We start from the raw sequence: 16,256 nt of genomic DNA on the forward strand, positions 1-16,256 counted from the left end.
TGACCTTAAAGTGGTCAAAATATTTACTATGAGTGAAGCTCATATTCCTCTACCTATAAAGGTCTAATGCAACAGAAAAGTTGTCATTTTATGTTGATGAGAGTTTTTAACTAATCTTTTTTATGTTTATTTTGTAAGCAAATGACAGAATTATACAGATTCTTTTTTAAATTCAAATGTGGAATTTCTATATACATTAAACCCTCAGCATAATTTCTGCCTCTGAAATGCTAATGAAGTATTTAAAATTATACAAACAAACATCCATTAAACAGCATTTTATTTTAGAACACTCTGTGTTAATACAATAAATATACAAAACTTCCAAACCACCGGAGACATGCAACATTAGAGGGACAGATGGAGGGCATTTATATAGAACCATGACAGTCACCATGATGGCAACGCAGGATTACTCACTGACAAAATATACAAACATCCCTACATAAATAATCCAAGTCCCAAATTACAAGTCACTGAGGAAGGATTTTCCAGTGTTCCAACTTCAGTTTTAAATAAAAACAGCCACCACTTAATATTGCAGACTAAAAAATGACATGGGTGCTTACACTGTAAAAAACCATTTCATGATTCTGATAATGGGTAATGTTAATATGAAGCATAAAACACTAACAAATGCCAATCTTTTGCTGGGTGAAAATGTGACTATTTACTGATTTTGTTAATAGAAAATTTAAGAATTTAAAATCCCTATACCTTATCAATCTGTAAGCATTGCCCTCATTTTAATGCACATTTATGTTCTTAAGAAACAATTCTCTCATAAGCTTGTATTAACCCAGATAACTGAATTTATAACTATATTTTCCCCATCTACACAAAAAGATACTGTTGGTTGTAATTATTCTTTGCTATTTAGCAATGGGGAGTTCTACAGGATAAAGGTATTCCTGTTCTTGAAGGAAAGTATCTCAGCATTTTTCAAAAGTCTCTATGATGTAGCTTTCATTTGCACTTTAAAGAAAAATAAAAAATGGGCTTGAGATATGGACATGGTGTTCTTGTTGTATTTTGTGGTGAACGTTTTCAATATATGTAAAATCCACACTCAATAGAGCACACTGATGAAACAAATTTTCAATAAGACTATAGATTCTGAAAAACTTGACTGGCTTATTTGGTTGAGAAAGTAGGTGGAGATTATCGCTGATCAGAAATATTCACAAACAGCTTTAAATTCATATTCGGAAGCCTATTTTCATTAAAATAAAAGAAATACATTCCAAGTATATTACAATAAAGTCCCAAGTAAATCTGTAAACACCACTGGGATGGATCTATGTCACCTAGTAGCACTATCATGCCAAGCTTCTTTCATAAATAGTAAGAACTCACCATCCAGCCCCAGCATGGACTTCATTTTAACTTCAGATTTGGGGAGAAAATGAAAATAATTTAACCATTTGTGCCCACCTGATTTTTTTAAGGGATGTGCAATATCAAATAATATAATCCAATAAATGATCCTTACTTAAAATCAAGTTGAATAAATCACTATTATTCTGTAATCTTAAATTAGCTAATTACTTGTAAAACACAATATAATGACTTTACAAATGCATTGAGTCTCTTAATCAGTATTAAAGATGATTCAAACTTTCAACCCAAATATACTATAAGAATGAATTCCTGTGCTGCATAGTAATAATTTTAAAGTGATTATATTCATAATGAATGCGTTCAACTGTATATTTTCTTGCTTGGTGCAAATTAAATGTTTTCTTTTTTCTATTACTGAAAAATTTTAATATATTCAGTCTGTCTCAAAATTTGAAAGACTGATATGTATTAGAAATTCAATTATATGTAAAATGCCAGGGTCTTTTAATATTTAATGCCACTAAAGATGAGATACTAAAAAAAAATCCCTTAAATACTGTACGTTCTTTATGGACAAGAAGTTAAGACTAGACTTTAATACCTCTGTTAAAAATTACACACACACACACACACACACACAAAGAGCTGCCAAACATAATCTCAGTTCAATTAAAAAGAGTAGCCACAGAATATACCAAAGTTTCATACAGTAATATTTTACTATGATATGAATACTGAAAATTCAAAAAAAAAAGGTATTCTCATCAGTACATTCTATTCCATCAATTTTCTACCTTTTCTTTTGGATAATGCACTACATATTATATTCTCATATTGCACCCCAATAAACTTTTATTTAAAAGAAACTATTACAGAAAATCACTTTTAAAATTTTACAAATGACTCCCCAATTGTACAACCATAAGCAGTGCAGAACCCAAAATACTAATTATTTTAATTTAAAAAACCTGGTGCCCATGCAAGATCATAGAATGATATCAAAATATCAGCTACTCTAAAAAAAGAAAATAAAAAGATAAAATTTACATTATCTACTACGAAATGCACATAGGCTCTTCACTGGTGACAAACTGCTAAAAAAAGCAAGTCAATCTAAAAATCCACAAGTCTCTGATGGTCTATTTCTGCAATATAAATAAGAAAAAAGAAATGAAGCATCTATTTACTGCTCCAATGTGTAATCCTTAAGTCTAAGATTCTTGAAAGAATGACTGCAGCTATTACTAAGTGCATTTTTAATCATAAGTACCATATTAATTTTAGTGTCTTGTCACTGAAATAATTTGCTGAACATTCATCGCCCCCAAAATATGGAGAATATTTATTTAGCATGTAATATTTTTTTCTGCAAGGGGCACTAAAATCTTAAGAAACTGTTAGGTAAATAATAAGACAAGGAAGTTTTTCTGGTTTTTGCCCATGCAACAAGTAAATAGGAGATATACATGCTGTGTGTACTGAACATAAAAATATTTATAGAATACAGTAAGTGGAGAAAAAAGTACAGTCAAAAGGTAACAGTGTATTGTTTGCAGATTCTCTAAATTTGGTTACCCTTGAAAGCATTCTGAGCTGCACTAGTTGCTGCAGTCGAAGCTGCGTTTGCAGCTGCGGTCTGGACAGTTTTGTTGGACATCACACCTGATGCGAACTCTTGTTGGGCCTTCTCAAAACTAGCACCTGTTGTGCGATACAGTCCATGTACCTACGTAGGAACAAAAAAGCAGAAGAAGATAAGTGGTCATCTATACATTCACTTTCAATAGCTCTTTAATTAATTATAACATGACTCAGAAAAAAGGAGTAGATTCTAGGCATGATTCCTAAGATCAAAAACATCAGCCATCACATTGACACAAAATATTGTATTTAAATATTTTCTTAACATAGATTTTCCTTTTAATCCCCAATCCAGAAAAAATAATTATGCCTACACCAAACCAAAAATAATTTAAAGAACTTAATCAAATGAAAAAAGCTTTGTTTTCTGCTGTACCTAATTAGTTCAACATAACAAGATACATTCTGACTTTAATACATTAATTTACTACCCTAGACAAATCAAAGAAAATAACACCTTACCTATTTCTATATTGGCTAGATATACACTACTGACCATATTATAGTCCTCTATATAATTTTATCATTTAATGTACCAAGCACTATTTATGTCCTCAAAGGTACTTCTGCTGTCCGCTCTGTATACATTTAACCTTTTGTGAATGGTCAAGTTTTAAAGGATTTACAAAGAAACAATTCTGTGAACTGTCTGTCCATACTGATCTATCACTCAAATCTTGGGATTTCTTTTCATGGGTAAGGATCAAAAATACTCTATTAGCATGTGTTTTAAGATGCATAAACAATGAAGCATATCAATACATATAACATCAGCCACTCAATTTAATACAAATTTGAGAAAGGAAATAATAAAGCAAATTGGAACAAATATTTATTATATGCCTACAAACTTGGGGGGGAGAGAGGAAGAGACCGTAAATCAAATCTGTAATTACACTGCACTGTGATTAGATCTAAATTAGAAGCCTGAATGAAATGCAATCAAAGCAGGTTTGGAGGATGGGGTCAGAGCACCAAAGTCAGTCCTTTCCCCCAACCTGGATAGGAACTCATAATTAAAGAGTAAATGTCAAGTGAAAAAAAGTAGAATGAGTCAAAGACATTCAAGTTAAGTATGGATACGAGGAAGTCATTTCAAAAAGAATAGAGAGGATAGGCTGATTTGGGGGAGAAGGGGAGATGCTTGGTTAGGTTCTAAACAGTCATATATTCTTACAAATGTTTACTGAATACCTACTCAGGTAATGATTTGGTTTAGAGCTCAAGAGAGGAATGGGCTAGAGACATGGACTTGGAAACCATTGGCATATACATGGTAGCTACAATTTTGACAAATGAAACTATCCATGAAGAACACCAAGTAGAGGCTCCAGTGTGGTTCCAATTCTTGCGGTTATCCTGCTGGGGCTGAGTACTGAGTTCCATGGAGGCATCTGACCCCGCTGAGCTTCCCAAGCTGCTTAAGCTATAGGAGCTCTTTCTCTTCACCTAATATTATCATTGGCTCAATTATGGCAGAGTGATAAAGAGAATTACTCTCAACACCATTAATTTACATTCACACTAAAAGATGATATTTACATTTCGCTACCAATCTTTCAACAACCTTGAATCCATACGAGATTGATATAGGTACAGTATATTCCCACAAACTCAATAAACATAATACAGTGAAGCTGAGAGCTTTTCAGGATCATAAAAAAACAAACTGGTGTTTGACATTGACATAAACTATGATGATGTGAAGAGATGTTGTAGTTCTGCAGACATATATTCTAAGTGCTGGACCCTCATGACAATGGCCATACACATCATCAACCGAGCACTGAAAGAGGACTATGAATTTAAACATTGTCTCTGGGTATGTTCTAGACCAGTAGTTCTCAACCTTCTGGCCCTTTAAATATAGTTCCTCATGTTGTGACCCAACCACAACATTATTTTCATTGCTACTTCATAACTGTAATGTTGCTACTGTTATGAATCGTAATGTAAATATCTGATATGCAGGATGGTCTTAGGCGACCCCTATGAAAGGGTCGTTCGACCGCCAAAGGGGTTGCGACCCACAGGTTGAGAACCGCTGTTCTAGAAGAGGTGTTCACTGTTGGGTCTATAATGAATCAGTTAGAAAACTGTCCTCCACAGTACAGTTGGGAATAGTTGAGTATTTGAGTATGTAAAGGGTGGTCAAGATATTAGAGAGAAATTGCACCAAAATGAAAAAATTCACCCTTTTGTCAGAAAATCTATAAACATAATAAATAAATACTTTGAAGAATATGCCTTGGTTGGTCAAGATAGATTTTAAGCTAGTGTTCCTGAAACAAAATTCATGATGACCTTCAACACAGCTTCTAAAACAGTGGTTCTCAACCTTCCTAATGCCGCGACCCTTTAATACCGTTCCTCATGTTGTGGTGACCCCCAACCATAAAATTATTTTCGTTGCTACTTCATAACTGTAATTTTGCTACTGTTATGAATCGTAATGTAAATATCTGATATGAAGGATGTATTTTCATTATTACAAATTGAACATAATTAAAGTATAGTGGTTAATCACAAAACAATATGTAATTATATATGTGTTTTCCGATGGTCTTAGGTGACCCCTGTGAAAGGGTCATTCGACCCTCAAAGGGGTCGCGACCCACAGGTTGAGAACCGCTGTTCTAAAAGGATCACAGTTCACTTCAGCAATGGGAGCATTTGAAGGACCATCTGAAGAAAGTAGCCAGATATCCAAATGACATAAAATATGACAAATGTGGAGCCTGGCTTGAGTGGGAGATCATGCTCCAGTACTGTTTTCCATAGCTGGATATCAGTGTTAGCTACGTAATTTCTGATCTAAGTATTCACTTCTACCAGTTGCTAAGAAGCCCTTCTAGTGTTCATCCTAAAACAGGTCAAATTTCAGTGTCTACTGATTTACAGAAAATGCATCAGTTTGATCCATTTATTGTTCCAACTGTAAGCTCCATCTGCCATGAATTAGATGCCATTTCCACTAATGAAGAGGAAAAAGAAGAGAACAAAGCTGAATCCCATATCAAACACAGAACCATAGATTATTAGACCAGTCTAGGTCTTCACGTAAAAGTATTTGAACAGTTTCTTGAAAACCTGGATAAATCCCAAAAAGAACTTCTCAAGAAGATAACAAAAAAACTTCCGAAAATAACAAATCCCCTCCAATGTGGATAACTCCTACCTTCAACCACGAATCAAATACTTCAAGAGATATTTAATAATAAATATGGCAGAACCAGGTATGTATTTTAATGCCCAAAGCAAAATCTCCTTTTCTTGAAAAATAACTATGTTAAAAAGATTCCTAAGACTACCAAAGAAGAATGTACAGGTTCCTGGAAGGATCAATATTGGGAGAAATAAATGGATTGCAGATAAATTTGTAAAATTTAATATTATACAAAGATAATTTTAAGATTTCTAATATAAATACCCACTTCTACCACTTGCCATATATAGAGGTAACTGAGCAGTAATATGCCCATGACTTTAATCTCAGCTCACTAGATATAGCCTCCATATTTCTGGAGTGAATATTCTAGGTGAATGAGGGCTTTGTTCTTAAGTCTAAGATACTTAAGTTAATTATACCTAAAGTGTATATTCAGTCACTTCTTTGCTTACTGATATTTTTATAGGTCAGGCCACATCCCACTGCCCATCTTTTAAAAATAGTTTTAAACTGAACATCTAAATCTACCAAAACTTGAATTCAAAAGATGTGAGTTACTAGATAATAATATTAGGGCCTACTAGAGTATTGTTTACAACTGTTGCAATTGTAGCTCCTAACTTCTTCCCTTATAAAACAACTGGAATGATTAGATTTGTCTACATCATAAAGTAGCAGCTTAGAAAAACTAACCAACTTTACCTACATAAAACCTATTATACTTGTCAAAACACTTGAACTTTCTATATATCCAGATACTTAAATTTAATTTTAAAGTTTTTATTTCTTCCATAGTTGATTTTCTGTGATAGATTCTGAAGTGTCAAATTTCTTTTGTCTGATTTTAAAACCAATCTAAACAAAACAGTCCTTCTGGTTTGCATTCTATCTTCTGAGAAACACTGGGAAGCAAGCTATCAGGCTGGTACTTTCTGTGATTTATGAAAATTTTCCTTCCTTTGCATTTCCTTTAACATTTTTTTCTCTATAGCTGCACCATCTTAAAAAAAAATTTAGTTTACATATAACACTTTATAATGCAGTCAACACACTGAAATGTCTTGCATTTCTCTTTTTCAACTTTTTGAGAAAAATAAAGACTATTGTGCAATTTTTAAAACACCACACACGCAAAGTAGGAGGAAAGTCAAAGCCCTAACTGGTTTGGCTCAGTGGATAGAGCGTCGGCTTGCAGACTAAAGGGTCCAAGGTTCAATTCCGGTCAAGGCATGTACCTGGGTTGTGGGCACATCACCAGTAGGGGTGTGCATGAGGCAGCTGATCGATGTTTCTAACTCTCTCTCTCTCTCCCTTCCTCTCTGTAAAAAATCAATAAAATATATATTTTTTAAAAAGTACCAAAGTCTATTTAAGACACCAATATTTAAGAGGTACCGACAGCAACAAGGAATGATTAGGAGAGGAAGGGGGAAAAAACAAGGACTCTTCTACAGATGGCAAGGGAAGAAAGCATATTAAGGAATGAAGAACTGTCAGGGTAAAAGATAAAAATACCCAGGCACTCCTGAATTCTTCTGATATAGTGGTGCAAGGCCATGCAATATTATCATGCATCAAAGTGTGAAAATGTTAGGGAGAAAAGGAGAGGACTGACAAGTATGCATATTGGTAAACCCTAAAAGTCCTTTCTTCTAGTAACCATAGCACTATTATAAGTATAGATTATTTCTACTCCTCTTTCAAAATCACATTTTTAATAGAACATTAAGAATATAGATAAATTACAATTCCTATGTTCAAGAAATTATCTCAGAGTGAGTACATATGATTAGATTCTAGTAAATGAAGTACATTGTAGAAATCTAATAAACCTTCTTTACTTACTAGACCCAGTCACAGTGCAATGTAATTACAGGTTCACTAGATCCCCCCAAGTTTATAGACATGTAATAAACATTTGTTTGAATTTGCTTTGTTATTTCCTTTTTCAAATTCGTATTGAGTAGCTGATGTGATATATTCACAGGTTTCATAGTTTAAACACTTAAAATAAAATTCATAGCCCCACAGAGCACAGAGGCAAAATAAAGGTAGGACTAGCACACTTTCTCAATAGTCTATCTATATAGGCCCAGAGAGCCACCTAGAGGGAAAAGACTTCATAAGTATTCAGTGCACAATGCTCACATACTATCACCACTCAAAACCTCCATAAAACAAGAATATTTGTTACCCTGTCTCTGGGAGTTTTCCTCAGGATAAAATAATTATGTAAATATGTTGCACTAATAAAACTTAAAATTAATTTTTAAATATCTGCATATGGGTCACTAACAAGATGCAATTCCAGAAGGGAATGCTGCTTCCTTAATATACCTTCAAAAATATCTTAGTGTACACTGGGGTGGTGTATGACAAAAAAAAAAATTAGATGGAAAGTAAAGAACCATGGTACTTTACTTAATCAAAATTTTCCAAACATATTTTCATTAAAGTTTATAAAACACAATTTCAATAATTCATGCTTTTATTAATATAAGACCCCTGTCGTACCAAAATTATTTTAACTTTTATAAAAGCTGGGAAAATACAAATAAATGAGTTTTTGAAATATTTTTATTCTTATTTTGAGTTTTTAATAAACTATGGATCCATAAGCCCAATTTTTTCAATCAACCATTTCCAAGAAATCCTCTATAAAGCCTCTCGCCCATAGATCTAGGTCAGATATCCCCCTTCTGTAACCTCTTGAATTACCAACTTTAGTTTCATGCTATTGAAATCCCACTCATCCTTTGGGGCCTAACTCCAATACTGCTGTCCTCTTTCTGCGTGAACTAGCTGTGGCTTTCCCTATTGTGAGTACCTCCTACACTTAGTACATCTTTTAGGGATGCAAATTATGCTGCTTCTTTTGGAGGGCTTCTACATGTCTGATACCCCACATGCTTTTAGTTCCTTTAGGGGAAGAACATTTCCATTTTTTGTTACACCCTTTAATAAAGACATAAATTGTGGCAGAAGCCCCTGAATAAGTATTTGTTTCTTTATCTGCTAGGAATTAAACAAATGGCCTAAAATTATCTTCGTTATTAAAAAGTTAGCAAATAAATGCAATACTGCTCTAGTAGACTATACGTATCTGTGTTACAAAGTAAAATGCTTAGTTTGTAATTATCTCAGAGGTTAATTTTTTAAAAAGTGAACATACTACTTCATACCTACTAGGATGGCTATAATTAGAAAAATGGAATATAACAAGTGTTGGCAAAGATGTGGAGAAATTGGAACCCTTGCTGGTGGAAATACAAAATAATGCAGCCACTATGGACAATAATTTGGTGGTTCCTCAAAAAGCTAAAAGTTGATCACCAAGCAATTCCATTCCTAGGTATATACCCAAAAAAACTGAAAGCAGAAACTCAAACAGATATGTGTACACCAATATTCACACGTAGCATTATTCACAATAGCGAAAAGGAGGAAACAACCGAAGTGACCAACAGATTAATAACACAATGTAGCATGTACATACAGTGGAATATTATTCGGCCATAACAAAGAAATTCTGATTCATACTACAACATGGCTGAACCTTGAAAACTTTATGCTAAGTGATATGAGTCAAACACAAAAGGAAAATATTGTATGATTCCACTTATATGAAATATCTAGAATAGACAAATTCACTGATACAGAAAGTATATTAGTAGTTACCAGGATTAGGGAAATGGAGTTACTAAATGGCTACAGAGTTTCTGTTTGGTGTGATGAAAAAATTTTGGAAATAGACAATGGTAATGGTTATACAATGTTATGAATATAATTAATGTCACTGACTTGTACACTTAAAACTGATTAAAATGGCAAATTTTATGTTATATATTTTTCCCCACAATCTTTAAAGATTAATAATATATTCAAAACAACTGAATTGTACATTTTAAATGAGTAAACTGCATATTTAAATACCTCAATGAAGCTGTTAAAATATATATATAAAGATTTGAAAATATGTTATGTATAGCATTATAAATACTTGATTTACTAAATTACTACTAATAATTACCTGATGAATGTGGACACAAAAGTCTATACACAATTTTTAAAGTTTCATGGAAAAAATAATCATTCACAACTAGGACCCAAGAGGAATATGAATTATGTATTATCTATTTATGTCTTCCATACTAAGTTATTCTAGCTCTCACACAAATTTTAAAAAGGGGGAAATTTTGGATACCCCTCATACATATTCCCCTGTGATTCATTCATTTATTATTTGACCCACTTATAACACCTCTGCCTTAGCCCCAAACTATTATTCAATTCTAATCATTTACTATAGAAAGAAGATATTTAAAAAACAAAACATCATTTAGAAATAATCTAATGAAAATTTTAAGAAATCTATCTGTGAAAGGTACGGCTGAACTATTCCCTCATTTATGAAGAGGTACAAGAGACAGGTATTCTTGCATTTCAATTTTTTTAAAATTTGGATTGTAAGATGATGCTACGAGGGAAACAATGTTAAGTTACCATAATGTTCATACTGGGAATTCTACATACCAATGATTACCTACTCCAACTATACAAGATATCAGAATGCCAACAAAATTCTCAAAATTGTATTCACTGTAAGAGAAATAAACATATATCACAGAATGTGTTTAGCTAGGGATGGAAACACAAAATAGCCGAATAAAACATAACAATTCTAGAGTTAAAATAGTGTGTGCACAGATAACTTTTAGAGGGTTTATGAAGAGCCTGACCCCTAGTGGTTATAAACTATGGCTACATAATGCCAATTTTTTAATTTTTTTTTTGAGCAAGTGAAAAAGAAAAAATTAGGTGCTTTTATCGGATCTCAATTTCTATCAAAGAGAAATCTATGCCATTACAAATATGAAAGCTAGCTCAAATCACATTTTAGCTTATATTATCCCCATTGATTGTATGTCACAAAATCATCTCATCTAAATTCCTTCTTTCACAGATAAAGACTATGAGATTCAGATAAGTTTAAAAGCTTATACAGACTGAAAGACAGTGAACACATATAAAAAAGAAATAACTGGGAACTTCTTTAATTATGTAGTAACAGAAAAAAAAGCCAACCAAAATATAGTATGTTGCACAATTTCCATATCAATATACTGATTTGAGAAGCAGTCATACTTCTTTTGAATGCCTGGAATACAACTAGCACAGCTCTAAAACCTTTCTTTTCATGCAACTGGATCCTGAAGAATTGTTGTTACCTGGAGAAGAACATTGTAGGTCAAAGACCAGAGTGCTGTACACAGCAGTCAGTTACACAGCAGCTGCAAAATAAACACTTCCTCTACACTCTGACTCTATTAAGCATCTATGCCACACATTCCCTACCACCACCACTGCTGGTTAAAATTTCTTCCACATTCTTCCCTCAATAGATTCTTAATTGCTGGGAGTATTCTACCCTAGACCCTCTTCTCACTTCATATTCACCTTCTATGTTCCATTTACATCAAGAAGTCAATACTTCCCAAGTCTAGAAATCCAGCCTAAAGCTCTTTCCTTTGCTCCCAACTTATTATCCAAAAGCCTACAAAGTGATTAATTACACTTTAAGGCCCCTCTAGAAGTTTAAACTCTCCGTGTGTAAGTTGAAAACATCTTGATGCTCTCTTCCTGAATGACCCACCATCTAAAAGACTGGGTTGTCATCCTTGAGTCTTCCCTCATCCCCCACTTTCAGGCCCAAGTCAAATCGATCACTACCTGCTCATTTTCCCCGTGCTACGGTTACTTTACTGCCACTTTCTCAGTTTAGGCTACCATCATTACTTTCTAGTAGTAACCAGCTTCCTAGCTTATATCCAAGTCTTAATTTCTCTAAGTACCACATTGGTGCCCCACAAATCCCAAATCTATTTCTGAATAGTCTTTCTAAAGTTCAAATCAGATCAATTCAACTGCTCTCCTCTTTGAACCTCTTCTATGGCTCACCACTACTCTTTGAAGATGATCCAAATTTCTTTTTTGTTATTATTACTTTTTTATTTATTTTTTATTGTTTTTAGAGAGGAAGGAAGGAGGAGAGATAGAAACATCAATGATGAAAGAGAATCATTGATTGGCTGCCTCCTGCACGCCCCCTACTGGGGATCGAGCCCACAACCCGGGCATGTGCCCTTGCCCGGAATCAAACCTGGGACCCTTCAGTCCACAAGCCGACGCTCTATCCACCAAGCCAAGCTGGCTGGGGCAAGATCCAAATTTCTTAACAAGGTTTCCTAGTTTATAAGACCTACAGAATAAAAGTACACTTACTTTTTCAGCCTCATCTTTCCCTCTCCTCTATCACCAACAGCTCACTTTCTCCTTGCAGGACTCAAGCACCAAGCTTATTTCCCATCCATTCTCAGCTACTTTTAATTCCCTGTATATACCATGCTATTCCCTGCAGCTAGATATGAAATGGTATCCCTGCTACCTGGTACCTACTTATCCTCTCCTTCCCCGTTAATCCTTTACTTAGGTAACTCCTGTTCATCATGATCTCTCACCCAAGGCAATACAAAAAGACCTCACTACTAAAAGAGATCTCCAAAACTTAGTTAGATGTCCCTCCTGTGTGCTCCCTATATTTGGCCACACAATGGCCACTAAATCATCAGATTTTGATACCCATTCATTTGTTTCTCTTCCACACCACAATGTGAACTCCTTGAGCATATGGCAAACGAACACATACTCTTCAATGGTTGTTTAACAAATGAATGGAACCTGCAACATACCACAAAACCCTCTACTGTACTCTAAATTTATTACATTTCTAGTTTTAGAAAGCATCCCCTATGATATATTTGGAATAATAAATTGTCCAAAGAGATGTTATAATGGTCAGACTATACTCTCCAGTTCCCAAACACTAATCTAGGTGTTGCTGTGAAGATATTTTGCATATATGGTTATCATCTATAATCAGTTCACTCTGAGAAAAAGAGAATATCTTGAATGATCTGGGTGGGCCTGATTCAATTAGTTAAAATGCCTTATGAACAGAACTGAGGTTTTCCTGAGAAAGAAAAAAATCCCACCTGTGGACTAGAGCTTCAGCTTCTGCTTGAGCTTACAACCCTTCCTGACCGCCCATCTGTGGGTTTCAGACTGATCTGGCCAACCCCCACAACCACATAAGCCAATTGATCTCAATAAATAGCTTTATTCTGTTCTGTTTCTCTGATGGAACAGTGACTGATACAAGCACCTACTCAACAAAACTACACATCAGACCAGACCCTGAATATAACATGATAAAGAGGTCAAAAGACCAGAAAAGAACATTAATTTTAATTGAGGCCCTGTGCTATGCAATTCACATTCATTATTTCATTCAATCCTCACACCAACCCCATAAAAGTAGCAGTTATTCTCATTCATTCAACCTATATATATATACCTATCACATGCCAATCACTGCCAGTCACTGTTCTAAATGTGAGGAATACAGCCTGAAAGCACACAGACTAGGTCCCGCTGCCATGAGCTTAGAGTATGGGTGAAGGTAATGAACCTGAGTGGTTACAGAAGCATGCCTCAGTCCATACAGCTGTATGTGAAGGTGTCAGATTTTTGACTTGAGTTGTGTGGTTCCGAAGCTCTTCTCATTTAATTCCAATGCAACAAGATATATTCACTGTGGAGGAATTTAACAAGCTGGGTACCCAGAAAATGTGCACTATAAGGTACATAAAGTGGCTTATGCCCAGATCCCAGTGTGTAATACAGACAGCAAATTCCCCGATAAAAGAGAGGATGACATAATCCCTAAGAAAGATTCTGTGGAAGAGGCAGGAAGATTTGAACAAGTGCTTGAAAGAACACTAATAGAGATGAAGCAACCTGAAAGTTAAGCATAGCATGAACTGGGGCAAAGGAAGCTGCAGGATGTATTTTTAAGAAACTGAATACATAGTACAGTTTGACTAGAGTAGAAAGTCTGGATCCAGGAGCTGTGAAAAGGACTAGTCCTACCTCCCACATTCACCACTATTCCATTTCCCACCCCATGTCCACTTCAAAAATCTTCAGAGTGCTAGGTTTGTTTGGAGGTCTTTAGATTTTACAGCACAAAAAGCAGTGAACTGACTGCATTTAAGAAGACTTTTACTAATGAAATGGACAAATAAATAAATGAAGTAGAAAGAATAGGCTCAAGAATCAGAACACAATTATGAAGACTGAGGAAGAGGAGTCACCTATAGCACAGAAGGCTTCAAAGAGGAGGAAGAATGCAAAATGACTAGGATTCAGTAGCTTTAGAAAGCTGAGTTTCAATAGTATGTGTGTGCAGTTCAGAAAATAAAAGCTTTATTAACAGAAAATGAATAGCAAAATTTGGACAGAAAAAAAAATAGTCTAACCTTCAGCGAGTTTTGAGAAGGACAAAAGGCAAATGTACAAGTAAAATATTTCAAGAGTACAGAGTGTTCTTAAATATAAGGTATAATTATTTCTATCCACTCCTTGTACATATCTCAATTAACTGGGCATTAAAAAATAAAGAAAAATGTTGTATAGACTTATTTTCTTCAGAGTGAGGCCTATCAAAAGTCTATCATTTTAAAACATAGGTGTTATTCCAAGGGTTTCTATATCAAGTTTGAACACATGTAGAATAGAAAACATTTCTGTAATGCATCATAAAACACCATTAAGCTTTATATAAATAAATAAAAACACGGATTTCTCTCCTACACTATGTAATGATTTTTTTTTTAAGGCTGTGAAAACAGCCATGGGAATTCAATAGGAAGAAGTGTAGAAAATTGAGCAGTCACTAAAAACAAAAATTCATGTCATAACCCAGCCTGAACCTGTCACTAGCTCACTTTACACCTTATATAAATAATTAACTGCCTTTACATTTTAAATACAAATAAAATGCACACATCACACTTCATTAATCAGGCTAATATATTTAATATTCAAAAAAGAAATCAGAATATTTTTAAATAATCCAAATTTTAAAAATAAGGTTGACTCTTCAGTTAATGCAAAAAGCCTTGTTAACAGGATTTTAAAGTATTTCCTTTTTATAGGAAGTTAAAAATGTGATGCCATTTTCAAAAATATATCTATGCATTAACTATTAATTGTAAAAAGTAATCCTCAGAGAGCAAACTTGCACAAAAAGAACAAAAAAAAAATGGCTTGAGGTTACAATAAGAGCAAAATAGGAAAATGAGTTTCACTATAAAAATTTGCAGACATAAAATTTCATTTACCTTTTTGAACATAACTAGTGAGATGACTGCTGATGCTGTGAAAAGTGCTGCTATGATTATCATCATGATTCCAACAGGAATACTTTTGTTGAGACCAGTAAGGGATGAAATCCAACCACTATGAAGTAACAAAAAGAAAGTATAATTAGGTAAATAAATCAATGCACATTAAAAAATAACATTAACAACTAACATATATTCAGCTCTTATGAACCAAGCAATGTTCTTGTTCTTTATACATGTTAACTCATTTAATTCTCACAACAATCCTATAAGATAATGTTGTTTTTAATCTCTATTTTACAGGTGAGGAACTGAGTCACTGAGTTACTCAGTACCTGCCCAAGGTCATACAGCTAAATGGCATAGTATGAATTCAAACCCAGATATCAACCTCCAGCCTTAAGTGTATACCATCAGATTTTATATTTTTTAAGCCTAGGAGTTCATTATTACTTTCTTTTAGAGTTCATTTTAAATTCTGCTTAACTATGGAAGAAAATATTTGCAAACCATATATCCAACAAAGGGTTAGCATCCAGAATATATATAAAGAACTTTCAAACCTCAACAGTTAAAAAAAAAAAAGATAGGAAAATGGGCAAAAAAAATGAAGACATATTTCACAAAGAGGATACAAAGATCACAAATATGCGCATGAAATGATGTTCAACATCATGAGTTATTAGGGAAATACAAATTAAAACCTCAATTAGATAGCACTACACACCTATCAGATTGGCTAAAGTAAAATCAGTGACAATACCAAATGCTGGTGAAGATGTGGAGGCTGAATCACTCACACATAATTTGTGGGAATGTAAAGTGGTACAGCCATTCTGGAAAACTGTCAGTTTCTTAAA

The 16,256-nt window shown here is 34.0% G+C and overlaps 1 protein-coding gene and 1 pseudogene across 3 annotated transcripts in view; one reads left to right on the plus strand and one right to left on the minus strand.

The window, feature by feature from the left end:
* Window positions 1-263: 263 nt before the first annotated feature.
* SCAMP1 (secretory carrier membrane protein 1) overlaps window positions 264-16,256 on the minus strand; it is a 79,588-nt gene continuing 63,595 nt past the window's right edge. For all 3 annotated transcript variants that reach the window (XM_059694249.1, XM_059694251.1, XM_059694250.1), the window contains 2 exons: window positions 15,394-15,511; window positions 264-3,067 (listed from right to left, as the gene is read on the minus strand). In XM_059694249.1, the coding sequence (XP_059550232.1) occupies window positions 2,903-3,067; window positions 15,394-15,511 (283 nt within the window). In that variant the 3' untranslated portion in view covers window positions 264-2,902. The remainder of the gene's footprint in view (window positions 3,068-15,393; window positions 15,512-16,256) is intronic.
* Window positions 3,452-6,244, plus strand: LOC132233496 (DNA primase small subunit-like; annotated as a pseudogene).

This window comes from Myotis daubentonii, chromosome 4, assembly GCF_963259705.1.
Source record: "Myotis daubentonii chromosome 4, mMyoDau2.1, whole genome shotgun sequence".
In the NCBI taxonomy this organism is placed as follows: domain Eukaryota; kingdom Metazoa; phylum Chordata; class Mammalia; order Chiroptera; family Vespertilionidae; genus Myotis; species Myotis daubentonii.